The sequence below is a fragment of the Panthera leo genome, chromosome B2 (genome assembly GCF_018350215.1).
Source record: "Panthera leo isolate Ple1 chromosome B2, P.leo_Ple1_pat1.1, whole genome shotgun sequence".
NCBI classification, from domain to species: Eukaryota; Metazoa; Chordata; class Mammalia; order Carnivora; family Felidae; genus Panthera; species Panthera leo.
In genome coordinates, this window is record NC_056683.1 from 53,517,642 (window position 1) to 53,544,339 (window position 26,698).

At 38.4% G+C, this 26,698-nt stretch overlaps 1 protein-coding gene and 1 long non-coding RNA gene across 6 annotated transcripts in view; one reads left to right on the top strand and one right to left on the bottom strand.

Moving 5' to 3' along the window:
• The window catches only part of DST (dystonin), a 490,237-nt gene that overhangs the window by 101,509 nt on the left and 362,030 nt on the right, over positions 1–26,698 (bottom strand). For all 4 annotated transcript variants that reach the window (XM_042939088.1, XM_042939087.1, XM_042939090.1 and 1 more), the window contains 11 exons: positions 23,263–23,811; positions 22,013–22,189; positions 15,212–15,335; positions 11,909–12,117; positions 10,965–11,282; positions 10,285–10,451; positions 8,523–8,679; positions 7,485–7,611; positions 4,902–4,961; positions 3,612–3,853; positions 2,275–2,404 (listed from right to left, as the gene is read on the bottom strand). In XM_042939088.1, coding sequence (XP_042795022.1) covers positions 2,275–2,404; positions 3,612–3,853; positions 4,902–4,961; positions 7,485–7,611; positions 8,523–8,679; positions 10,285–10,451; positions 10,965–11,282; positions 11,909–12,117; positions 15,212–15,335; positions 22,013–22,189; positions 23,263–23,811 — 2,260 coding nt within the window. The remainder of the gene's footprint in view (positions 1–2,274; positions 2,405–3,611; positions 3,854–4,901; positions 4,962–7,484; positions 7,612–8,522; positions 8,680–10,284; positions 10,452–10,964; positions 11,283–11,908; positions 12,118–15,211; positions 15,336–22,012; positions 22,190–23,262; positions 23,812–26,698) is intronic.
• The window catches only part of LOC122220044, a 36,420-nt gene continuing 17,527 nt past the window's right edge, over positions 7,806–26,698 (top strand). The window contains exons 1-2 of one of the 2 annotated variants that reach the window (XR_006202656.1): positions 7,806–7,953; positions 10,353–10,524. This is a non-coding gene — a long non-coding RNA (uncharacterized LOC122220044). The remainder of the gene's footprint in view (positions 7,954–10,352; positions 10,525–26,698) is intronic. The other variant, XR_006202655.1, reaches the window with a different exon arrangement.

Consider the following 26,698-nt stretch of genomic DNA (forward strand, 5'->3'; position numbering starts at 1 on the left):
AAAAAAAAATCACTTTTTATTCCTATCGAAACTGGCAGATTTTTCCGATTTTAGATTACTTTGAAAGGTTATTCTCTCTTCCACGTCACTGAGAAACAATAATTCAGAATGTTCTTTCATGACTCTCCAAACTCCTATATCCTTGATCATAAAACCTGAAACCCATCCTTTACATTCCTAGTGTCCTAACTCCATTTTGGTCCTCATCATGGTGTGCCTAGACTCGTGTTTCTCAAACCCCAGCTGCATTAGAATGACCTGGAGGGATACAGGTTGCTCAGCCCCATCCCCAAAATTTACAATTCAGGAGGTCTGAAGTGGGGGCTGAAATTCTGCATTTCTGGAAAGTTCCCAGGTGACACTGATGCTGTTGCTCCCAGGGGCACACCTTTGAGAACTATAGTCCTAGACTACTAGTCTTACCACGGGTTTCCTTGTAATTAGGGTATCCCAGCTGCAACCAATTTGGTTCTAAAATAATTTCCCTTAAAAATCACTTAAATATGTCATTTCTGTGCTCATATCCTTCAATAACTAACTCCTCACCACCTATATGATAAAATCGGAGGACTTCTGCCTCACATTCGAGGCCTCCCACAAACTGACCCTAATCTACTAACAGTAGAGGGTATGCAGTCTGAGATGAAACCTCTAACCTAGCCCTGTTTATCCTACCATTATCATCCAAACAGGCTTCTGCTTACATAAGCCCCATACCTAACACAGCCCTATCTCCTCTCTGTATACCCCAGCTCTGTCCTTCATCACAATTCTACTAGATTTCTCTGCCAGGAAGGCTTTCAAGCTGTTCCCACCCTCATACAGTATGCTCTCTGAGGCCAAGAGTTATTGACCAGCATTTGAACACATTAGTCACTCAATAAACAGTTACTGATGGGCATGATTAGTTGACCTGACAGATTTTTTCATCTAACACAGTACAATAAATGGCTGTTTTTAATAGAACCCAGTCCCGAAAACCTCACCTAATAGCATCATTCTATATGGCATGTTCCAATCAAATATAATCTGACAACAAAATAATGCAATTCAAATAATGAATTGGGAGGGAGAAATATCAAAATCTTATCGGGAAGATTTTTTGAAATATGCATTTCTTACTCTCACCCCTATTCTCAAATATCTTGATAATACTGTCCTAAGTAACTCTGATACCCCAGGTGATAGCCACTGAATTAGGGACAAATTAATTATAATGCAATAGTCTATAGTTGGATTAAATATAGCTTTGAACGTTAAGATCCCTTAAAATAACTTTTGAAACTAAAACATATTTACAGGTTTCTAAATTTATCATAGCATATCTGACTCTAATGGAAGGACAATATTTAGCTAAACATAATGGAACAATTGAAAGTAAAAGAATTCTTATTATAATCATAGTAAACACACAGCAGTTATTATGTGCCAGGTACAGCTTGTCTAAGCCGTACACACATTAATTCATTGAATTCTCCAAACAATACTATGAAGTAGGGAAAATTAGTACCATTGTCTTACGCGCATTTTCCTTATCATTATAATAGTGAAATGGGGTGATAAGATAATAGAGCTTGTGAAGGAAGTTCCTTGTTTAGGAGAAACCGTTTCTATGGGGACAGGATAGAGATGGGAGGATAACTCTAGATAAAGAGTGAAAATCACTAGATTTCTGTAGGGAGCTACTTTTTAACCTTGATGGGGGAAGAGAAGAACACACAGTAGGGGCCAAATGAGTCCCAGAAGGAACTTCATGAAGGAGAAGGGAGTTTGTCTTTTCCAGACCAAAGGGAATATATATGTGTGTATGTATGTATGTGTGTGTGTATGTATATATATATATATATATATATATATATATATATATATGTGTGTGTGTGTGTGTACATAATACATACACACACACACGTGAGGAATATTTAAACTAAAATATAATAAAGTATAAAAAAATAGAAACACCAAAAATCAAGTAAAAACCAGTAATGAAAACATGTTACTCAGTGCACAGCATTTTATTTCCCAGTATCTACCCTCTTCATAAAAATAAACTTAGTTATGGCGTTTAGCAAGAAAAATACAAGATATGCCAAGTCTCAGTACAATGAAATTTGAAATGGTATATTTAAATATGCAACATTTTAAACACGAAACATTAAGGCAAATTCAAAAGTAAACCGAGGCTGTTGGATAATTTTTTTTCTGATAAAGACTGTGATTAAAAAATAATTGTGCTTCTTTCTATTGGTGGACTCTGGTTTAAGTAACATAACATACCAATTTCTGTCAACATCTGTTTCCATTTGGGGGCCTCAGGAGTATCTGGATTCTCCTCCAACAGCTCTGTCAATTTGTCTTTCAACTCCTGTACTTTGTTTACATTTTGCTTCAGTTCTGCCTCAAATGACTAACAAAAGGAAAAAAACTGTGTTAAAGTATGTCAATATCAAAAGACACAAACACAATTACAACAGACGAAAATATCTACTGTTAGGTGCTGAAATGAGTGAGGACCAGAATTCAGCAGGTAATTATTCTCCTTTCCTCTTCTTAACCAATCTTCAACTATCTGATAAAGGAATCCCAAAGAGGAACACTACTCCTGTGGAGAAAATTACTCCACTTTCTGTGGAGAAAATTACTCTACACCCTAGTACCTAGGAATAATTTCTTATTATCCTCAAACAAATCCCTTTGGAAAAAAGGAAGATGGCATCAATATTGTAACTGAGAAGAAAATCAGTCTGGATAAAAGCTGCCAGTTTTGAGAATCTACTAGTGAGTCAATGCTTTTCTGGATAACACATTATAGAATTCAGATATAGGTAATCACATTTGTAGACATTTTTGCCATAATTGCCACAAAAAGTCATTTCCCCCGCCTTGACAGTTGCAGAAAGAAATGCCATCTATTGAAGAAAGGGAAAGCATAAGCTACCCTATTTTATGCTGGACAGAACAAATCCCTGATACACCTACATAAATCTTTTCTAATAGTTGACTGGTTAAAATCCCAGACTTAACATGATTTAAAGGTGGCAAAGCTGGGGCATCTGGTGGGCTTAGTCAGTAGAGCATATGACTCATGATCATTGTAGGTTGTAGGTTTAAGCCCTATGTTAGGTGTAGAGATTACGTAACAATAAAATCTTTAACGTTTTATTTTTTGAAAGACAGAGAGACAGAGTGTGTGTGGGGGAGGGTCAGAGAAAGAAGGAGACACAGAATCTGAAGCAGGCTCCAGGCTCCATGAGCTGTCAGCACAGAGCCTAACATGGGGCTCGAACCCACTAACCATGAGATCATGACCTGGGCCAAAGTCAGACACTTAACTGACTGAGCCACCCAGGCACTCCTAAAAATAAAATCTTTAAAAAAAAAAACAAAGAAAGGTGGCAAAGTTACCCCAAACAGTTCACTCATCTTTGTAATGTCTGTGTGTAAAACAGATTCCTATTATCATCACTTTCTACAGAAAAACATATGAAACAAAACTGGCAAATTATTTGCTGAAGGTTATAGAGCTAGAAATCACAATAGGGGTCCCGAGGGTCCCATCGGAATGCTAGTCTGTTCTTTTTTAGGTCTTCAATAAATATATCCACAGAATATACCTTGTTCTGCTCAACTTGAGTCTTCACAGCTTCCGCATCTGTAGGTGTAGGTGCCTGATCCCATTTTGTTGCAGTTTTATTCATCTTCTGTAGCCACTGCATCATTGCACTTGATTCTTCCTGAGCCTTTTGCAATTTGGAGAGTTTGCTATTCAGTTCAGATATTTTGTCCTTAAGTAAGAGGCCAAGATCTTCATAACCATGGCTTATGTCAGTCATATCCTTTTTAATGGATGTTAACCCTAAAAGTAAAAAAATAAAATAAAATAAAATCAGATGGACACATTTTCAAGACAGTTTAGAGTTAGAACTCTAGAAATAAGTTTGCTTTACATGTTATTCCCTTGTATTTTCTCTATATTAAGCCTACCATGATAAAGTCATAGAATTTTTAGAACTAAAGGGTTAATATTTCTAAAAATTTTTTTAGAATTATAATGCTATTTAATAACAAACAATTTAGGTACATTACATAATACCAAAAACCATAAAATGCTATATATTAATTTCTTAGAAATCAAACTCAAGGAAATAGCTCAAAGAATGTTATTCCAAGTGACAAAATATCTTAAATTACTTAACCAGAAAAAAGGAACATAACCAAATACCAAACTGAACTACCAGGTTTCACTAACTTCAGATGAACAAAATTGCATGGAATGTTATATTAATATGATACTTATGGCAAATGACTATGATAATAAATAATTATTTTAAGTCAAGGTTGAAATTTCGATATAACTACTGTTCATCTCTAAAGATTTTTTCTCAAAAACAAAAACAAGGGGCGCCTGGGTGGCTCAGTTGGTTGAGCGTCCGACTTCAGCTCAGGTCATGATCTCGCGGTCTGTGAGTTCAAGCCCCGCGTCGGGCTCTGTGCTGACCGCCCAGAGCCTGGAGCCTGTTTCGGATTCTGTGTCTCCCTCTCTCTCTGACCCTCCCCCATTCATGCTCTGTCTCTCTCTGTCTCAAAAATAAATAAACATTAAAAAAAATAATAAAAAATAAAACAAAAACAAAAACAAAGTTACTGTAATCAATAAGCACTTAAAGTTATTGGGGCACCTGGGTGGCTCGGTCGGTTAAGCGTCTGACTTTGGCTCAGGTCATGATCTCACGGTCCGTGAGTTCGAGCCCCGCGTCGGGCTCTGTGCTGACAGCTCAGAGCCTGGAGCCTGTTTCGGATTCTGTGTCTCCCTCTCTCTGACCCTCCCCCGTCATGCTCTGTCTCTGTCTCAAAAATAAATAAACGTTAACAAAAAAAAATAAGCACTTAAAGTTACTATTCACCTTTATTTGCCAAAATTTCTTGAGTATCTGTGGCTGCTCCTTCACCATTTATTATTCCACCTGCAAAATTATTAACACTGAAGTAGTCATAGATTCCAATAGTATTTCTACACATTAACAGTAGACTGCATTAACTCAAACCCCATAAACAGTAGTCATTTACAAATGTTATTACTATTTGAAAATGTAAACCACTGATTCAATTTCTAAATCAAATAAAGGTCAAAAATTTTAAGAAACTTTCTTGTCTATAAAATTCATTCTTAAAGTGGTAAGGTAACATGATCACTTTAAATACTAGTGTCAATAACTTTAGATTAATACATTAATCAATTATTAACATTAACAATCAATTAAGTATTAATTATAAAACAATTTTGCGATAAAGTTGCTTTATTGCTAAATTTTAGTGATAATGTCCTTGAAGCTCAAAAGTTGCTCACTATGTAAGTGTGTTGCATGAAGCATAAGTGATTGACAGACAAATCCTTACTTAAAAATTTGAAAATTGTCTGGTACAGTTACATAGTGTTATTATGGGTTTAATGGAAACAGAATGAGGTACAAAGACATGAAAAGTTAAAAGCAAAACAAACACACAAACCCTATTACTAAAACCCACATTATGTCAACACAGAGAGAGAAGAGCACAGTGGTTAGAAATGCCTGGGCTTCAGCGTATGAGTCACCTGAATTTAAATCCCAGCCCCACTAATTACTAGCTGGGTGACTGGACAAATTAATCACCACCCCAACTGAACGGGTGGGGATAATAATACCTAATTTAAATGCAAGAACACTGTAGGTATTCAAGACAGTTGACTGACTGCCTAGCAAATAGGAACTACTCAGTAAGTAGTAATTATTACTCCTCTCTAATTATATAAACATCTAGCCTTGGTTCCTTTTTCATAAGCAGAGTGTTAAAATACTGAATTAGACTTTCTCATGTGAGTTTGCATAGGCTTCCTATCTAAAACAGTAGACACATGAGAACAAGATTAAAACAATAATATTTAAATATCTAAATCTTAATCTATGGTCTCTTTAAAAAAAATCACACATTGACATTTTGGTTGAAAGTGAACATATCCTGATGATGCTCAAAAATAATTCCTACCATGCTTGTTAGTTATCAAGAGTAGGAAAAAACTTTTTTTTTTTTTAACCTATTGCAAATACAAAGTGGACCTGAAGAACTAAAAACACAATAGAATTCCTTTTCTAAAAACAAAGCCAAACAAAACACTTGACATTTCAGGAAATGTGATTAGAAGAGAAAGGAGAGGTCATCACACCATATATAACATAAGTGGGCCCTTAAATGGGGTTAATAGAGCGGAATAAATGGTTGAGAGAGGCCCAGCGGGAACATCAGTCTCACAAGAGGGGCAGCTAGGGGGCTGGGAGGGACAGATAAACCACAAAGGATACTCAGAGATTCTCAGAATAAAGATACAAGATTTGCCTCCATCTGTTCTTGTATTTTTTAAAAAAAAACAAACACCAATTTTAACAACATAAATATGTTTTAAACTATTGGGGTGCCTGGGTGGCTCAGTCGGTTGAGCATCCGACTTCAGCTCAGGTCGTATCTCACAGTTGGTGAGTTTGAGCCCCGTGTCAGACTCTGTGCTGACAGCTCAGAGCCTGGAGCCTGCTTCAGATTCTGTGTCTCCCTCTCTCTGCCCCTTCCCCACTGATGCTCTGTCTCTGTCTCTCAAAAATGAATAAACATTACAAAAAAATTTAAACTTAAAAGCATATCCACAACTTAAATGGACTGTAGAATCATTACTTATACATGACTCTCCCCTTGTGTTAAGTGCCTCAGTCATGACTGCAATTTAGATATGCTATAGTTGTTTTCTGTACAAAATAAAGTAGATGTTAAAGGAGATGGGAATTTTTTATTTTTTTATTTTATTATTTATCTTGTTGAGAGAAGCCGAGACAGCACAAGCAGAGGAGGGGCAGAGAGAGAGAGGGAGAGCGAGAATCCCAAGCAGGCCCCGCCGTCAGTGCAGAGCAGACACGGGGCTTGAACCCACGAACCCTGAGATCATGACCTAAACCAAAACCAAGAGTTGGTCACTTAACCAAATGGGCCACCCAGAAGCCCCTAGATGGGACTTTAATTTTTTAAAAAAGGAGAGATTCACCCTACACAAAAGAACTGCTTCTTTCTTTCACCTCTCCTTTCCCAGGAGACCAGACTCATTTATCAAATATTTCAAAGAGGATTTGAGCATCTCCATTAATTACGGTAAAAAAAAAACAAATTAGAATCTGCTCTTTCCTCTTCCCCAATCTAAAGCTCCCTATTCTTACGTATCAGTCTGGCTACATTTCAACTGTAGCCTCTAACAAAATGAACAGAAGAGGGATCTGAAATTTGACTCATTACAGATACTGCTCCACATGGGGAGCATACTTTTAGTGCATGCATATACATGCCATCTTTCTTGTCACTTTTCTTTTGTGTTTACTTTATGCATCAATTTAAAAACTAAGGTAAGTGAAAGTAACAGGGTCAGACCCAATTCTTAGGGGTTTCTCCACGGATGTAAGTAAAGCACATACCTGATTTGACTGCTGCTATTGCCTTTGCAGGGGTAGTGACAGCACTGATTAGGTTACATAGTGAGATCCCACTGTTGTTTACTTTCTGAATCTCTGGTGTTTTTGAACTCCACTTCTCTTGTAATTTCTTGAGATATGAAAACACATTATTTTCCAGTCTTCATAATAGTTTCAAAGTTACACATTATAATTCAATTTCTTTAACATATCTTAAAGCAATGATGACTGTGGGTCCTGATTCATGGGGGCACGGATAGAAAAAAAGGCACCATCCCTACGTGACTGTTAACACTGTGCCCAGGTGAGTGTTAACACTGTTAGCAGTGAGAAGTGAGGTATGGTCCATCCTGCATTCTGCTCCTAGCCACAGTGGAAGTCAGGCTATTTCTAGCTGCCATGGATTCCAAAGTAACTGTCAACTGCCAGTCTGAAGACTATACTCAGTAGTGGCCAAATTACAAGAAGAAAGGTACTAGAAATGATTTTTTTTTAAAAATGGGAATTCAGAATTCTATTTAATAGTGAGTTTTAATCATCAAAATTTCAATGAATTTTTAAAAACATACATCTCCACAAAGTTGGGAGTTGGGATAACTGCTGTAACTGGTCGTAAGTTTTAGGATTTGAATCAGTTGGCAAGACTTGTACACTATTTGTACTAGGGATTCAAATACTGGTTACAGTGATGTATCTGAGCTAGAGTTAATTGCTGAGTTGAAGAGCAGGGTCTTTTACATAACGTTATGAGAAATGGTATAAAAATTCAAGCTAAGTAGAGATTTGATGGGGAAGTAAACTTGGGTACTAGAACAGGCAGCCACTAAAAAATATCTCTCAAAAATCAAATTAAGTCAAAGTTTGTGTTCTTCCTCAAAAGGATCAGAGCTATGTTATGACTTCCAAGTATCACCAAAATATACTGAACATAAATGAGGATCTAACTTAATATGATATTAGATAAAAGAAAACCACTAATAGTCTTTTAACCTCTCATGACTCACACAGGCAAGTAAGAATTAGTATTAGATAATGATTCACCTTAGTTTCTTCCAAAGATTTTCCTAAATCCTCCGCACCGAAAGAAGGCTGCACAATAGGAACTCTTTCTGTTGTTTCTTCTATCCATGACTTCAATGACTTAACAAGGACTTGGAAAGCATCCATCTGTTCTTGACAAGAAGATACAGCTTCTTTTCTAGATAACAAAAATTATTGAAGAATTTAAGTCTCCGACAGAAAATACTCCAAAGAAATAATTACTAATAAATAATTATTCTTGTATCAAACTTACTATTAAGAAAAAAATATTCCTCTATGCACTCTCTAACCCTTGATAAAAAGAGGAAAGGTGTCATAGATCCAAGTGAAATCAGCTAAATAACTACTTTATTCCTCAGGCACACTCCACAGAAAAAGATAGGAGCAGTTAAGAAATCTGTAACCCATATGGTAATGGCACTCTATAATGCTACATAAACTCTAAGGCTATATAAACAGTTTTAACATTATTTAGATTCAGCAAACTTTGATCTGTCCACTTTATATTGTGCTTAATGCCAGCAGGCACAGAATGGGCAGGGAAACATTTACACATCACTGACATGAGGAAAACATCCTGCCACCTAGTGGTTTCTATATGACACTAGAGTCCTTCTAGTGGATGGATAAACCAGGTGCCTCAGAGAGTACAGTTCTCTCCAAACTCTCCAAAGATGAGGTGAGACCTGGTTACAAGAATGTTAACGACCACCTCCCCCACAGATCCTCAGAACGCTCCCCAAAGAACTCTAGGATCTTTCTGTACACTAAGCACCTTGGAGGGAGGGCACATGCCCAGCAAGGAACAGCTGTGAGGACAGTCCCATTTGGTACATGGAGGATGACCTATGGATGGCATGTGCGCATGTGCATGTATGTGGAATAGCAACATAGAAGAGTCCACTGAAGCTGGACTAATTACTGATGACTACATGGTCTTAAAACTGGACCATTCTGAAGGAAGAAAAAACCTAGAGTTGACCTAGGAAAAAGAATATTACTTCCGTGCAATGTGAATTAAATATTATGTGACAAGATGGAAAATGTAGCTCTGGAAACAGTATAGATAATAGCACTCAAAAGTTTTAGGTAGAGGATCCTGAAGAAATTAAGTATAGGTAAAAGATAAGTGTTTTCCATCTTTGTGGGTTCTTTAGCAAAACCAAATGTATATTCCAAACTAACATGAGATCAGAAATATGTATAAGTCTAGCCACAAGGTTTTTTTCTAAAAAGCACAGCTTTTTAGCTCAACTTAGGTTCATTTTCTCGTTTCTTATTTATTCACGGAATCATTTCTTTCTACAACTCTTTAAAAGGTAAACTATTTTACGTTTTAAAAAAGGCCATCAAGAATTATTTTAAAATTGCGCATAGCTTCTGAATTGAGCCCAAAAAGCAATGAGCCATGAGCTATCTTTCAAGGTTATTTCTGCTTTTGCAAATAAAATGTGCTATTCGCCAAAAGCTTCAGAGACTATAGTGACTTTAGATTATTTTCAGTAAAACACCACCACCACTATTTTTCTTCGTAATACTCTCTACTTTTAGGAAAAAGTACCAAATTTCCTTCCTAAATCTTTTAACAAAAATGCACTTAATTTTAATCGCAAAAAAAAAATGTTATCAATATAAAAGCACTTACAAAGTAGTCCTATGCTTATTCTCAAGTTTTATTTCAGGTATTGACATAAGCAAAGAAAAATAATTCATTCTTTAAGTGTCAAGTAGACTAAAATCCAATTTCTTAAGGGGTGCTTACTTTTGTTTGATGGTATGCTCCATTTCCTTGAATTTCTTTGACAAATTATTTGTTTTTTCAAAAACCAGAGCCTTATCACCTGGCAAGCCATGGCTGGATATCTCCTTCAAAAGACTGTGTAAAACTTCAAGATCTTTCTTATGTTCTAAGAATTCAGAAGTTGATTCCTACAAAGGATTTAGATATTTAAACAATAGAAGATACTGCTAGATTTTCAGATGGCATTCTATCTACCAAGAGGTATGTATGGAGCCAGAATGGCTCTCCTCAGAATTTCACAGAATGATCCCGCCTGTAGTCAGTACTCTAAATATAAATAAACATGAAGTAGGCTGTTTGAAAGAGAACACAGTAAATTTATTTAATTTAAAAACGTATTCTTTATACTCTGTCTCTTTGTGGGTTCTGGCATATAAGGTACTTTTAAGATCTTTAATATGTGCAAACTGTGTATGTGAGACATGGTGTTCATTTCTAATCAATGAGCAAAACATGTCAAGGAGAAGATGGGGTTTGGGATTTTTAAAGGAGGGAAGCACAGATCCTTATCAATCTATCAGCAATTAATCTATCAGCAATCTATCAGCATTACGTTAATTATAATTCCGCTAATACATGTATGAGCTGGTCTTAAATGTTAATATACTTGATTAACCTCGTGATTATTAAGGAAGACACACCTGCATATATTGAGACAATTCACTAACGTCTTTTCCTGGCACATCTGTGTCAGTAAGAGCCTGAGTTTTTGTTTCTAAAAACGTTTGGAGCTTTTCTGAGAGGTTCTCAAAGAGTTCTACTTTGGTTTTGAGCTCCTCCATCTTGGCCAGTTTTTCTTTGTGTTTATGACTAGCTTCTGAAAACCGAGCAGACAAGTCTTTCATCTTGGCCTGCAGTGAGGATGCTGTGGATGGGTCTGAGGTCTCCATAAATTTCTTCACTTTTTCATTCATGGCATTTATACTGCTCTGACGACCTGCAATATCCTGTTCCAACATCTGAAATGAACCAAATAATGCGTATGTTTCACAATGATGTTTACAAATAGTATCACAGAGTGTTAAAAACATCACTATTCATAACAACATGAGCTTGAACCACCTGTGACTGAGGCAAGTTAACGTTGAAACTGACTGACAAGTCTGATCTGTCCCTGGAGGAACACAATCCCAAATCTCTTCAAGAGAGACTGGAGAACAGCTGGCAAGTTGCCTGAGCAAGGCAGGAGGCGGCTGCTACTCAGCAGCCCCTGGGATCTAATGGAGCCCCGGGATTATCCATGGTCCTCATTTTTAAAAGGCTAGACAACAACAAGATTGATCTGATTAACCTCATGTGCAGCTGGCTGAAGCTGTGATACACACGATAGGGCTCATGTATGTGTAAGCCCTCTGAAATGAATTACACTCATGAAAAAGTATACAAAGCTCTCTCTATACTTCTTCACAGAAAAACTGTTCTGACACATGTGTTTTGGTGCAAGCAATACTGTCCAGTTATATTCAGGAAACCCCTTTTTCTATATCCTTAAATTGATCTTAAATCTACCCCTTCTTGGGACTTTTTAAACATTTTTTTTTTCATCTAAAAGTGTTTTTTTTTTTTCTTTTTAAATGTCACTTACAATGTTTTTACTGATCACATCCTGAAGAGCAGCAGAGTTTAAGGGCACTTGACCTTGTTCTTTCAGAGAACTTTCCACACTTCCCATCCAGTCCAGCATTTCATCCAGGCCATCCTGCACACTCAGTGAGCGGGTCAAGGTTATCTGGAGTTTTTCATTTCGTTCATTAACAGACTTGGACAGATCATCATATCTCCCAACAATGTCATCTAGTCCAAAGAGATCAGGAAATGTTAACCATGAAGTTCTCTTTGACCTATTCCTTTTCAAAAATACACTAAGGTGAATCACAAAACTTCCATACCAAAATTGGAAAAAGGAAAAAGTTTAAATGATAAATTCAAAATACATAATCAGAGCACCATCTAAAAACTTAAAAAAAGAAGGAAAGCATCTCAGTGGAATATAAAAAAAAAGAATTATTTCTTAAAAAATAGTTCAAATATATGCCATCTGCATTTGAAAAGAGATTTTTGGATGCATAAATATTTGAATTGTTGCAGAGAATGTTAAGTGGTCTAAACTGCTGATGTTTGGAATAAATATTGGTTCTCAACCTGACATTTCAAATTAGCCATACTTGGTAACTATATGGGGGGAAAAGGGTGAGAGTCAGATACAGCTATTCTCAAGAAACAATACACAGCTATAAAAAGATTTATCAAGAATTAACCCTCACATATAAAAAGTTATCTCTCCCATGTACACATATGCATTCTCCGTCTCTCTCCCTCTCTCTCTCTCTCTCTCTCACACACACACATACACACACACACACACACACACACACATAACTAAGCTTTTGTCATCCTTCACATCCTAAGCAAAGTACTCAAATGCACAGAAATTGACAGATCCAAACATGAGAAAATAAATAAATATAATCAGAAAACAGATAATGAAAATTCACTTAAAATAAAGAGGGTTGAGGTTATGCTTCTAAAATATAAATAGAATGTATTTGAAAAGTTTGATAGCAGACAAAAGGGAAAAATAAATGTTAACAGCTTGACCTATCTCAGATGAGATTAACCTTCTTTTCAATTAAGATGCTAAAAAAGCAGCCCATTCTAGCCAATTTTTCACTCAAATATAAAGTTCTATATTTTAACATCCTACATTCTGTACTGCAGACCAAAAAAAGTTCAAAGAACAATGATTTTAAATGTATTAATCTCTCTCTGGAATAATCATCAATTTGTCACTCACTGTACAATAATTTGAAACATATTTTAATTACTTCTGAATGCTTTAGTTGGATACATTGTATGTGCAGTTAGCAGAAAACTTTGACCTGAAACCCCTCTCTAAAAGTGAAATATTTTACACGTTGTGTTTGGTCCATGGAACATGATCTATATAAGCAATATTTCCCTTTGATTGTTTTAAAATATAATGAGAAAACAGTTTGACAAATTTTCACTAAATTGAGAGGTTAAATTTAATTTAAAGAGACAATCATGCTTCTGCCACAGAACATAATGAAGCCCTGAGAATGTGGAGGCGGAGTGGGGTGGGGGGCATAGGGGAGTGCACTGAATATGCACCAAGATTCTATCAGCAGACAAAACAAGCAGCAAGTTCAAATACAAGCCCTGCTTTGAAAGTCACAAGAGAAGATACTCTGAATTGCAGGTAGTGATTGATTACCAGGTGAACTGCTTCTCAAATGGGCAATTCTGTGCATCAGCAGGGTAACGTAGGCAATCTGTTTAGCCTTGTTAAGGGACGTCCCACACAAAGTCAGCTATTTTAATAAAATTAACACATCTTGAATGTTACTATTTTCGTATTTCTTAGTGATCAAGTACTGTCACTGAAGTCAATTCTTGCTTTTACTAAGTGAATATTGTTTTATAAAAAGTGACAAAATGAAATCTACTGTAAGAATATTAATTTTTTAAGTGGTTGGTTTTCATAGAGTCACATAGAGTTTTCTTAGGTCACACAGATCTTAGAGAAATTCCTCTCTATCTTAAATATATTTTCACATATTCCTAGAAACTTATACCACATAGAAGTTTTAAGTCTCAAAATAATGTATAATATGTGGAGTTTTAAGCTAATAAAAATGAGACTATGTACAATTAACAGTGGGAAAAATGTCAAAATGCCTCTGCAAATAACAGCAACACATATAACAAAGTCTTTCTTTCTTCTCCAAATCTCTGTGCCCAAGTCTTTAAAGCAGTTGGTTGCAAATGTGGGATGTCAAAATGGTACACTGGCATATAGGAACAAAATGTTAGACCTTCCGTTCATATTTTTTACCTTATACTTTAAAATGTTATGTTTTTGTATTTTATAATTATAATACACATAATGTGATAAGACAGTAACGTGTACATAACTTATAAATACACATGCATATATGAGGGTGTATGCTGAAAATTATTTGATAGAGGTGCATGATCAAAGAAGTTTAGACATCTTTAAGAATGTAAAAAAAAGTTTTCCTTCTACAGAGCAGTTTTAGAAAAGCAAAGTTTCGTCCTTCTCTTCATCTAAAATTTCTGCTCAGATTTTAATTCACACTTTCTTTGATGTGAAAACACAGGTCCAATTATCTTACAAAACATTAAGTTTTCTATTTCACATGTAGAAATATATAATAACCTGAAACCACACATTAAATAATATGAAAAGCAGCAAAGTCAAAGCAAAACATACAGTAAGACAGCAAGCATTTACCGATACCCCCACTGTGCATTTACTATAAACTAAACATTATGAGTGGATACGAAGAATAACATGCAATAGCTCTTTTCTTAAGAAATGTGGACTCTTAGAGGGCACAAAAGCACCAACATAACTGGATACAAGTTTCTAGTATCACCAAAGAACTGGGGCAACTGGAACCCTGTGAGACCCCTCAAAGGCTTCTAGAAAATGGAGAGCTGGAAATGTTGGTTTAAAGCACATCTCTTAGCCCCACGCTCCTGCTTTCAACAAAGACCCCTCCAGGGAGTCTCTTTTGGCTACAGGATTAGAGGCTAGCTCTGCCCAATGCCATCAACCAGAAGAATCTGAAGTTCTACTTCCTGTGGTGAATACTACATAGAGTTTTTGTTACATTTTCTAAAAATAAAACTAAACTTTAAATATACTCCTCTCAAAGAATACAACCCCCACTCCCAATATACCTGCCGAGAAAAGCCATGCCTCTTCCCAGATTGAGAAGCACCATTTCACAGTGAAAGGCCATAAACAACACAATATACACTAGTGAACGTGTTCTCCATATCAGAATATCTTCATTTAGGATTTACCCGGGAGAAAGTGAACAAGGAAATCAATACTCACCCAGTGTTTTCTGGATATCATTCTTGGCTGGAAGTAAAGATCCTCTGGCATCTAAAAGGACTTCGGCCGTTTTTTTCAGTTTCTCTACAGCCACCTGCTGATTTGATATCTGCCCTTGCAGAGCCTGGAGGATTGAATGCCTCAGTTATACTCAGTAGGACTAAACGGTATATTTCCAGTATAAAAAAATTGCTTACAGTAAGATAAAGTTAAATTGGACAGAATAATCTCTTCATCATTACAAACTTACTCCAGAGTCCTTAGAGTAAGGCCAGTTATAAAGTGGTGTTAGCAAAGATATCAACCAGTCAGGATAATACAAATTCAGTCTTGAAATTAACCCTTGAGCATATGTTCATGATACTTGGCCTGATTCTCGATCTTACAACCCTCTACCTCTAGCCTGAGATCCCCTTGAGTCCCCACTTTGAGACTTCAGAGGATACCCTCACTAACCACCAGAAAACAACAACAAAAATCAACCTGACAAAAAACCTTTGGGACTCTGACTCCAAGTAAGGAAACAATTAGGGATTTCCATTTCAATACAAAGTCATGTTTATATCTGTTTATTCAACAAAAGTTACTTAACATCTAACAAATCCAAAATATCTTGCTATGTTTGTGAAGATCCAAAAAAAAAAAAAAAAAAAAAAAACCAACAAACCAGACACAAAGCTCACCCACAGGGATCTTACAGTCAGAAAGTGTTAAGTGCTACTGGAAACTGAGAAGAGGAATAACTGGGAAGGGAACTGACATCCACTCCCATGGTGGTGAGACTGAGGTAAGTCCTGAAAAAAACGTAGATTGAGGCATGCAGGAGTGGAGAGGGGTAACAGCTCCCTGCAGAGGGACAGATGGGGACAGAAACATCCTAGGAGAAGGGGAGGGTCCCAACCAGTTAGAGAATGTGTATGGGTGAATAAACAGTACCAGGACGGGGAAGGCTTCAAATGTCTGCTAAGGAGTTTACATTTTACCCTGCAGCAATGGAAAGTTATTCAGGGCTTTTGAATAGGGACTGACATGCTCAGAGCTGTCTTAAGAGAAGGCTAAATTTGTAGCACTGTGTGGGATAAACTAAATGGGTAAGAAATGAGGGAGAGACACCAGTTAGGGGCAACTTAAGCAGTTGAGAGGCCCCGTTCTGGACTGGGAAGGTAGAATTGGTGAGGGAGTAGGGGAGGGACCACAGCACTTGATAACTGGTTATCTAACACTGTGCCGTGTCATATGATAGCCACTAACTACATGGGGCTTTTTAAATTTAAAATTAATTGAAATCAAACAAAATTAAAAATTCAATTCCTCAGATGCACCAGCCACATTTCAAGCACTAAGTAGCCAAGGGTGAGGAGTGGTTACCACAATGGAGAGATTACAGAATATGTCCACCATCACAGAATGTTCTATCAGACATCACTGCTTGAGGGGACAGGAACAAGAGAAAAGACAAGAGAAATATCCAGAGTTTTTGAGCCTAGGTAATTAATGGAATTCGTAAGCGAAAGTGGGAGCAAAGGAGAGTCTGGGAATTTATGACTTCAAAGTACTCTTAGGACCCTCATATAGGAAAAAAACCCAAGGGTGTCGGGGTGGCTCAGTCGGTCAATCATCTGACTCTTGATTTCTCAGGTCATGATCTTGCAATTTGTGGGATCAAGCCCTCCATCAGGCTCTGCACTGATGATGCAGAGCCTGCTTGGGATTCTTCCTATCTCTCTGCCCCTTCCCCACTTGCACACTCTCTCAAAATAAATAAACATTAAAAAAAGAATTAAAAAAAAAAAAAAGAAAAAAAACAGTGAAGTTGGAAAGGGAGTTGACTCTGAACACAGGCTGGAACTAGACATAAAGCACTGGAAGCCAAGACCCATGGTGAGACTGCTAGAGAAGAAAGCAGGAAAACACCGGAGAAGAAGGCCATAAGGAATCACAGAGAGTTCTACGTAAGTGATTAGAAGGGAAAAAAACAAACACAAAAAAACCTATCATCAAGGAGATGGAAATCGGCCTGAAACAATTCTGTCCCCAAAGGTTACAGGAAGACAGAAAGTGGAAAATGTTATTAATGTCATCTGCTTTAGAAAGGATACTATAACCTTGAATCTGAAGAGAAGCCCCCATTTCTCTAAGCAGATGCAGCTCAACAGCTAGGACAAAGAGAGAAGTAGAGGCAAGAACCACAGATAAGTCTTCCAGAAGTTTGGCCCGGCATTCCTAACCCCTCTGACGTAGCTGTGTCCAAATGGGCCACTGTCCACATGGGCCCCATGCTTGGCTTTCATTTCACTGAAGCTACTCAAGGTCCTCTTCCAGTCTCACATTCGGATTTCAAATTCAAATTCCCCTATGTCCAACTGTAGATGAACTCATCCCTGGCCGTGGGCCCAGGTTTCCAACTGGCTCTTGATCGTTTCCATCTGGGTGTAAACAGTCACCACAGACTCAAAACACTAAATCTGAACTCATCATCTCATCCCCTACACCTGCACTTCTCCTGGTGTTGCATCAGGTGATCCAAGTAGTAACTCTGAGGCTCCTCCTAGACTCTCCCTCAACCCTCCTTTCCACATGCAAATCCACCACCAGGCCCTGACAATTTTACCTGCTTAGCGGTGTTTCTGTTTTTTCTTTAATCAGACCTCTGTTCTGTATTTCTGGATCACTGCAGGATAATCTCTCACTCAACTCAAAAAAGCATCCTAACTGTGCTCCCTGTCTCCAGTCTCTTCCCTGATATAGCCTCCCCAATGTGTTCTATCTAAAATATATACTGACTAGATCACTCCTCTCTTTAAAATCTTTCAGTAGCTTCCCAGTGCCTTCATAAAAAAGACAGACTTGAGTATACTCTAAAAGGTCCAATGAAATCTATTCCTTAATTCTATCTTCAATATCTTCCACCTCCTGTTCCAGAAATGTCCAACAACACAGCTATTTTGCTCAAGCTGGACCCAATGTTTAACATCTCTACATACTAACCTTCTCATGCAACCCTGTTATCCTGAGCCTGGCCTCTTATTCACCCTTTCATAGTCAGCTGGTAACCCTCCTAACTTTCTCTTCAGCCCTAGTTCTAAGTACTCCCTGCAGGTTCTCCCATAAATGCCCTGTGAATATTACTGGGTTTGTCTCTTCTTTTAAACTGTAACTTCCTTGAAAACTAGGAATTCATTCCATTCAGCTTCCTTTTATCACTGCCTACACAATGTCTGGCATATAACATTTCTAGAATAAGTAAATGAATGAAAATAAATAAAAATATCAAGTATAAGATCCAGAAAGATCCTCTTCTGTTTCAGCCTTCATTTCAGACTAAAGCAAATGCCTATAGCCAATCACAACTATTTCCTCCACTAATTTTTATATTCAAGAAAACTTAAATGACATATGGGCAGTACATATATGTCAAAAGGCCCACTAAGCTGTGGCCAACATGTGATTTGTGATCTGTATACCAGATCCTAACGTTGTCCCAAGAAGCCAAAGAACCTGTGTTAGAGTGGGTCTGTCTAAGGAAATTCTTCCAGATGTTTAGTTATAGAAGGTATAAAAAATTCCTCAAGACAGGAACTTTACCTAGAACCAGACTGAAATCTAAGACACAGCTTACTTGCATTGCATGCTTATTTAAGAGATGGAATAAGGTTATGGATACCTCCAAAAACAGATTTTTTTAGAATGTGCGTTCTCCAAGGGGAGAATCAGGGTTTCAACATCTGTGTCTTCACAAAATCTTACCGTGGGCCTAGCACATAAATGTCCACCAAAAAAATATATGCCAAAGTTCTACAAAAACATCCAATACCAAAGATGGCCCTACTAAACATTCTAAAACTTAGAAATGGATTACAAAAGAAGCATTTTTTTTCTTCCCCTCTCCTTTTCAAAACATCCCACGTCTTTTCTCTGCATAATTATGTTTAAGAGAGTCAACAGTTTTTAATTCCCAACATGTATTGGGTTATAATTTAGTGATAGCAGTGGTTTACAATACTACTTTAGGATAAAACTGCAAATTAAAATAGTCAAAAGGGTACCATATGTAGTTTATAAAGGATCTCAATGACATTAAAACATGAAAGAGCATCTATGACCGGAAATACTGAAAGATTATGACCTTGGGCCCCTTGCCTGGACCAGAGAAGCGTGAAATCTGTAAAGGGCACTTGTCCAACTCATAGAAGATTCCTGACTTGACACTATCCCTGAGATCAAGGCAAGGCTACAGGGTGGATACTGCCAGGCAGCATGACCTAGCTCCACACCTGCTCCCAAACCCAGGCCTCTCAGCTGGTCCCCAAATCCTGTCTTTCTGTGCCTCAGATGGGACAAAAATTTTGTTTGGTCCATGGATTTTCCTGGAAGCCGATCCTGAGGAGGTCATTATAGCTCAGTGGTATCAGAGTGCAGACAACTCAGCTAACAGTCATTTGAATAATAATGATAATGACAATGTGCTATTGGGAGAATTATTTCACATGAACCGACTTGGGTACCCCCAAATCACATTATCTGCTCAATAGAATATGTTAGCATTGCAAATGTAGACAAAACAAAATGTGGTAGTCTTATGTGTTTATATTACTGTTAAAGAAAAATAATTTTACATGTTAATAAAAATGAAAGAAATGGAGACTACCCAACCCTCATAAAAATTTATCCTTGCTACATGCTGAGATCATCTGTGAGGAAAACATGAACGTATGCCAAGAACAACTTCAATTGCACATTTAATTTTTTAAATTATGCTGTGGCTTAATTAGAATTTATCCTCCTTTGAGACATTGCTCTCCTCTTTACTATTTCTTTGGCTGCCTTGTGACTGAAAGAATCTTCTTCCACAGCACATACCAAGTAAGTTCTCCTGTTTTAGAATTAATCCATGTATCTGTTTAACTTAAAAGCCATAGCATTCTTTGGGGTTTTTCTTTCTCTTTTTGCTCCAGTTATAAAAAAATTACTTTCATATAGTATGTAATCAGTTTCCTGATAGAGACCTAACTTGAAATGTGTTGTATTTTATATACTTTCCTATACTAAAAGCACCTAACTTTTTTTTAATGTTTTATTTCATTTTGAGAGAGCATGAGCAGGGGAGGGGCAGAAAGAGGGAGACACAGAATCCGAAGCAGGCTCCAGGCTCTGAGCTATTAGCACAGAGCCCGATGTGGGACTTGACCTCATGAACTGTGAGATCATGACGTAAGTTGAAGTCAGATGCTCAACCCACTGAGCCATACTGTCCTTTGACACGTAATCAAGTGTGACCTGAAAACTTAAGGCAGATTTGTTCCAGTGCTTGTGGGAAAGAAAAAAAGAAAGGGTAAAAGCAAAGAGGTCCAGGACTGATAATGCACATCTAGAGGAAGGAAACAACCCCTGGGAGGCAGCACCACTGTAGGGATTCTGACCTGGAACTGGACCTCTCCCGGGTGCCTAATGTGACCCTGAGTAAAGACAGAAGCAGCGCCCTCCCCTCTCCTCTCCTCCGGGCACCTCACCTCCCTCCTTTCATCCCGTGCTTCCCATCCCCATCTCTCTGCCTTGGCCTTAACCTGCCACATTTCACTCTGGTATGACCTCCAGGCAGAAGCTGCCAGTCTCAGGCAGTAACTAACATTACAGTACCTGTTTTCCTTGTAATAGCACAATAATAATGATTTTTTGATTCTGTAACTAACAGAGGCAACTAAACTCTGAACTGTAGTTGTTTCACTGGCAATACTGTGTTTACTTTCTAGCTACAGCAGCAATAAGTGACTGCTACCCACCTGCTAAAAGAAAAGACAGAACAGATTTATGAAATGAAACTTTCAAATTCAAAATTATCAGTCACATGGAACAGGAGTAAAACACTTCAAAAGTTATCTCACTACATTAAGATTTTAAAATAGGCTTTCGGTTGCACAAGTGCTCAGTCGGTTGAGCCTCCAGCTCTTGATGTCAGCCCAGGTCGTGATCTCCCAGTTCGTGAGTTCAAGTTCCATTTTGGGCTCTGTGCTGACAGCAAGAAGCCTGTTTGGGATTCTCTCTCTCTCCCTCCCTTGTTTGTGCACTCTTTCTCTTTCTCAAAATAAATAAACTTAATTTTTTTTGAAAAATAAATAATATATGCATTAAATTGAAGATACTCTTCCATTGTGGGTATTCCGAGACTTCAATTATTCAGTCTGACACCAAGCCTGCATTTTTTGAAGAGCAGGTAGACTTTTTGAGAACTGTGCTAGGTAATAACTGAAGTTTATGTCTCTAAGAATTACAGGGATACTCAATAGGAACACCAATCCTGGCCCTCAGACCCCAGATGGGACAGTGACATCCATTCTTCCTTTTCACCTGTTCATTCTTGAACAAGTATTTACTGAGTACCCACTTTGGGCCATGTACTCTTCTAGGTGCTGGGGAGGTAGCAGTGAGCAAAATGGAGGAAAACACACCTACCTTCATAGAACTTACTTGCAATGAACAAAATAAAGAAGTGTAAAGATAAGTAAGTGGCCAGGGCAATAGTGGTTTTTCTTTAGGGAGGAGGGAGCAGTGGGATGTCAGCCATAACAGCAACATCCAACAGTTAAACAACAGTGGAAAAAACAATCTTATTAGAAAGAGAACTGAACTGGATGGTGAATTAGAGTTGCACCTCCCTTTAGAAAGACAAGTACTTTTCCCATACTTTATTCCCCTTTCCTACGTGAAACCATCACACAAGTGTGGGGAGACGGATGGCTTTCAGTAAGACGACAGAAGGGTTGATCTCTCACTTTTCTCTTTCTTTCTTGCTCTAGCTCTTACCTTGGTCTCTTCTAATTGCCTTTGCAGATTTTTAGGGTCCACAGCAATAGGTTCAGATAAGTGTTTGCTTGCTGTGACCTCACAGGCCTGGAGCCCAGAAAGAAGTCCACATGAGGCATCTTCATAGTGTTGATATTTATCCACCAAGTCTTTAAGATTATTCCCTAGGACATTGCACTAAAAAAAAAAAAAAAAAAAAAAAAAAAAATCAGAAGAAAAAAAGCGTGGGGGATTAAAATCCCACTATCTTCGCATGTATTAAAAACCTTAGGACCTATGAGTAATGCAACCTGGAAAACATCAGCCTTCAGCCAAAGTTAGTGAAACCTACAGGACTAAGATTTTCTCTTTTACATGCAGAAGCATCTTCAAAGAGTAACAATAAAAACAAAGAGGTAGTTCTAGATTTATACCAATTCAAAAACATATTTACAAGATCTGGGTCTTACCCCAGAACAAAGGATTTAGGAATCAATCACCAGAGGAGACTAATCTACCAGGGCACATTCCCAAGAAGTTTTATCCACCATGTGTACAGCCACGTATTTGATGGAAAGGTTTTCAAAGTGCTTATAATAAATCACTCATATGTTACACAAGACTGATGTTGCACAAGGAGGGCAAATAATCTAGATCAGAATGAAGCAAAGGCCAATAATCAATGATGCTCTTCAAACCATCTGTGCAACTTGGCCAGTGTGTTCAGCTTATACTGTAAACAGGGAAATGTTCTTCGTATTGTTTTGTTTTTAAACAGAACTCTTCTGCTTGTCCACAAGAAGAAGCTGAAACAGTCTGTTAGCCATTAAGTATTAAAATAGTGCACTGATCAAAGATATCTGCAAAACAAACAAGAGTCATATATGTGAAGGGAATTATCCGAGATGAAATGTCACCTCCCAAGCCTGAGAGGATGCAAATTAGCAAGCAAATTAGCAAGCCACGCTTTGGGCTCGGAACCAAAACATATACGCCACCTGGTGGTCAAATCGGATGCTGGCATTCTAGAGTTCAGGCTGCCTGGAAAATGCATCTCAAAACACTAACTAGGTATAACTTCAGGCTCCTAACCTTTAAACACGTTTGCAGAAGTAAAGCACATGCATAAGAAAGACGGAACGAGGATGAAACCACCTTATTTCCTCTGCTTCAGTTCTTAGATTTCTCGCCTCTAATTCCAAAACAAAAGTTAAGAGGGACAGGGTGAAAACTCTAGTCATAGTCTGATCTTCCCTTAAAAATGAAATTACCTTCGAGTAGAGAGACCTGAAGCGATCGGTAGCATGATCCAATTTGCTCTGGACTTCTCTGTGGGTTGCAGAAGTATCGATATTGTCCTGGTCAGCCTTGCTACTGCCGCTTCTCCTGCTGCAAGATTTGGCTGCTTCTAACACTCTGTTTCCAGAAATTGTGATGTACCTCAAGTCCCCTTTGTGAGAAATGACGTCTTCTGAGAAACTCTTCTGCCGTTTCAGTTTGGTCATTAAACCACTGAGGTCGTCAGCACCTGCTTCCAGGTTTTCCAATTCTTGTTCTGACTGCTGCAGCCAGTGTTCAAACTCGCTATAATCTGCATCGAACTTTTCTAATTCTTCCTGCAGAGAATGCGTTAATTTCATTTTCTTCTCCGACTCGGCCAGTGCGGTCTCATAATGTGTTTTCAGTTCTTTCATGTTCTTCTGCAGTTTCTCTTTTTCCTCAGGAGAGAGATAGTGACCCTGTTTCTCAAGCAAGGCTTGTGCAGACTGAGTGGCCATGAGGACTGCTTGGTGCTGAGAGACAATCTTCTCATGTTGGGCCTGCGTGAAAACAAATCAGCTGTAAGGTCAGAGCGGTGATGGGGTGACACTGAGGTGTCAGGAGCCCAGGACTGACAGACTTGCTTCTCATTAACCTTGTCAAGGTGCACAGTGTGTCCCATGTACTGGTGCATTTCAGAAGAGCATGCTCTGACCACCCTAACCTTACTTCTGAGGAGGTTTCCCAATCTTCTCTAGAAAGTACTTAGATGATCACATAGGACAAGTACTGTTTTTGAGAAGTTTGGAAAAAATGTTATGAATTTCTCTTCCACGTCTAAAACAAACATCTACAGTATGATCTCAATTTACTCACTGCTTCCTCACAATCACCTTAAAGGGACTGCTAATGTCTTCAGCTAATCACTGAGCAGATAAATACAATATTTTAATTAAGAAATGATCCTGAAAAGACACATACATAGGAAAAAGAGAATTTGTTCCTTTTAAAGCTATAAAAATCCCATGACAATAATTAAGCGAGAACAATACACATTCAGAGGAGCCCAATAGGATCAAAGAGAATTCTGGAGCTACTTTGCTTCTCTGGCCCTCAGCTTCCTGCATGGGGAGAATGGAGACAATTACCCCTGCACGTCATGGGTTTGCTGAAAGGAGTACATGAGGTCACACGTGTAGAATACCTGCTGACGAGCCTGGCACGTACCAGGGGTTAAAATACACTGGAGTCCCTTTCTCTCCAGCCATAGCAGCTTCTTCCATTCCCCGCAATATGCCATATAAATGTGGCAAATAGGAGAAGAATCCTTTTGGATCATTTTCCACACTTCTCATAATGGTTTACAGGGAGTCAAAGGGCCTGGTAACATTAACGCCGAGCTCCTTTACTGCTTGGCTGTCTCCCACCCTACTTGAGGCACGCCAGTCTCTCAAATACTACCTCTTCCCTCACCTTGTTAGGCACGTTAGGACCTTTTCCTCTGGCTGTTCTCACCAAATGGTTCTTCCCGCAGGTATCTGCCTCGCAACCCCCTTCCCCTCTGACATGTCCTCTCTATGTCTTCACACAGATCTCATCCTCTCATGCAGCCTACTCAGATGATCCTATTTAATGCTGAAGAGTGGCTCCCAACCCCATGCTCACCCACCTGTACCCAACTCAGCAAAACCTCACCACTTTCTAACATCCCATATCGCGTAACATTTAGGTATTTGTTGTCTGACCTATCATCCTCACTCTCCTAGTATGCAAACACCATGACAGGGAATTTCATTTGCTCACTGGGGAATCCCAAGCACCTAGAGCAGTGTTGGCAACAAGGGCTAACTAAGAATAACTATATGCTGTGAAGTAGACAGGACCAAGAAGCACCGCTGTAGGGCAACTGTTCACTTTCAAGTCTGATCCCCCACTAGTCAGCAGCGAACTATTTGTATTCTATCCGTAACAACGCCTGCCACACTGTGGGCACAAGATAAATATTTGTGTCTGAAGAACATTTCTCCCACAGACTGTGTCTTTGGCATTTGAAATGGAACCACATACTATTCTCCAGCGGGTCTTCTGAACACAGTAAGTTAGACATACAGAACACCTTAGATATTTCTGATCCATCCCCTTCCTCTTAAGGTGAGGCAACTCGGGTTGAAGGAAGAAATGCCATGGCTGAGGACATGTGGCACAACTAGAAAGAGCTAGAAACAGGCACTGGGGCTCTCTCTCCACTCTGCCAGGACATCAGGAATTCCTACAGCACTTTCAGAGTCCGTATTCTTAGAAGCAAAAAGATCAGAAGGCAAACCTCATGCAGTGAAACATCTTTATGTCTCAATCCACCCACCCATATTTTTCACTCCTTGTGTCAAGTTACTAACCTTTCCTGACTGTTATGTAATGGACTCATAAGGCATTCCTAAATGAATTCATTAAGTTTTTCATTTTAAGAAATAATTATAGGGGCGCCTGGGTGGCTCAGTCGGTTAAGCGGCCGACTTCAGCTCAGGTCATGATCTTGCGGTCTGTGAGTTCGAGCCCCGCGTCAGGCTCTGTGCTGACAGCTCAGAGCCTGGAGCCTGTTTCAGATTCTGTGTCTCCCTCTCTCTCTGACCCTCCCCCGTTCATGCTCTGTCTCTGTCTCAAAAATAAATAAATGTTAAAAAAAAAAAAAGAAATAATTATAGCAAGGTTCTGTAAGAGCCCCCAGAAACCATAAATATAATAAATACTTCCACTTTTCTTCTGGTTTAACTTAGATTTCCTGTAATATAAAAACCTCCCGGACAGCATTCTATTCCAAAGACTACAAAGACTAGGACATGGAGGAAAACACACAAAACTGCAAACGTGCCTCAAAGTTCAGTCATCTGACTACAAAACCCAAATGCAGAAATAAAATGATCAATTGTGTGACGCTGTGAAAAAGCTTTTTCCAAAGTTGCCTTTGGTTCTGTGGTAGCATTATTGTTCACTTCAATTTGCACTCACACCACAAATTTTTAAAAGGCTTTTCATTCCTCTTCTCAGCAATGCCCTTGACTATAGAGATGAGCCAAGGCTCAGGGAGAACGTGAGAGAGCTCAAGAGTGCACAGCGAGCTGGTCTGCAAATATGGAGTAGAACTTAGCACAGCAACTGAGCTCATGGCCTAGTTTTAAATCCAAACTCCAGCCCTCACTAGATATATAAACTTGGGCAAGTGACTTCTTCTGTAAAGTTACAGTCTCCCTACCTGTGAATCACGAGTAGGATGTAGCCTCAGAGGGAGCTGGGTGGACTAAATGTGTTGAGATGGAAAGAGCTAAGAAGAGTACTTGGCCCACCATAACTGCTGTATAAGTATCAGCTTATTATTACTTCTATCAATTCCTTAGAAGTCACTTCACTTAGAAGAATGCCATAGCTAATGATTTCTCATTGTTTTTGAGT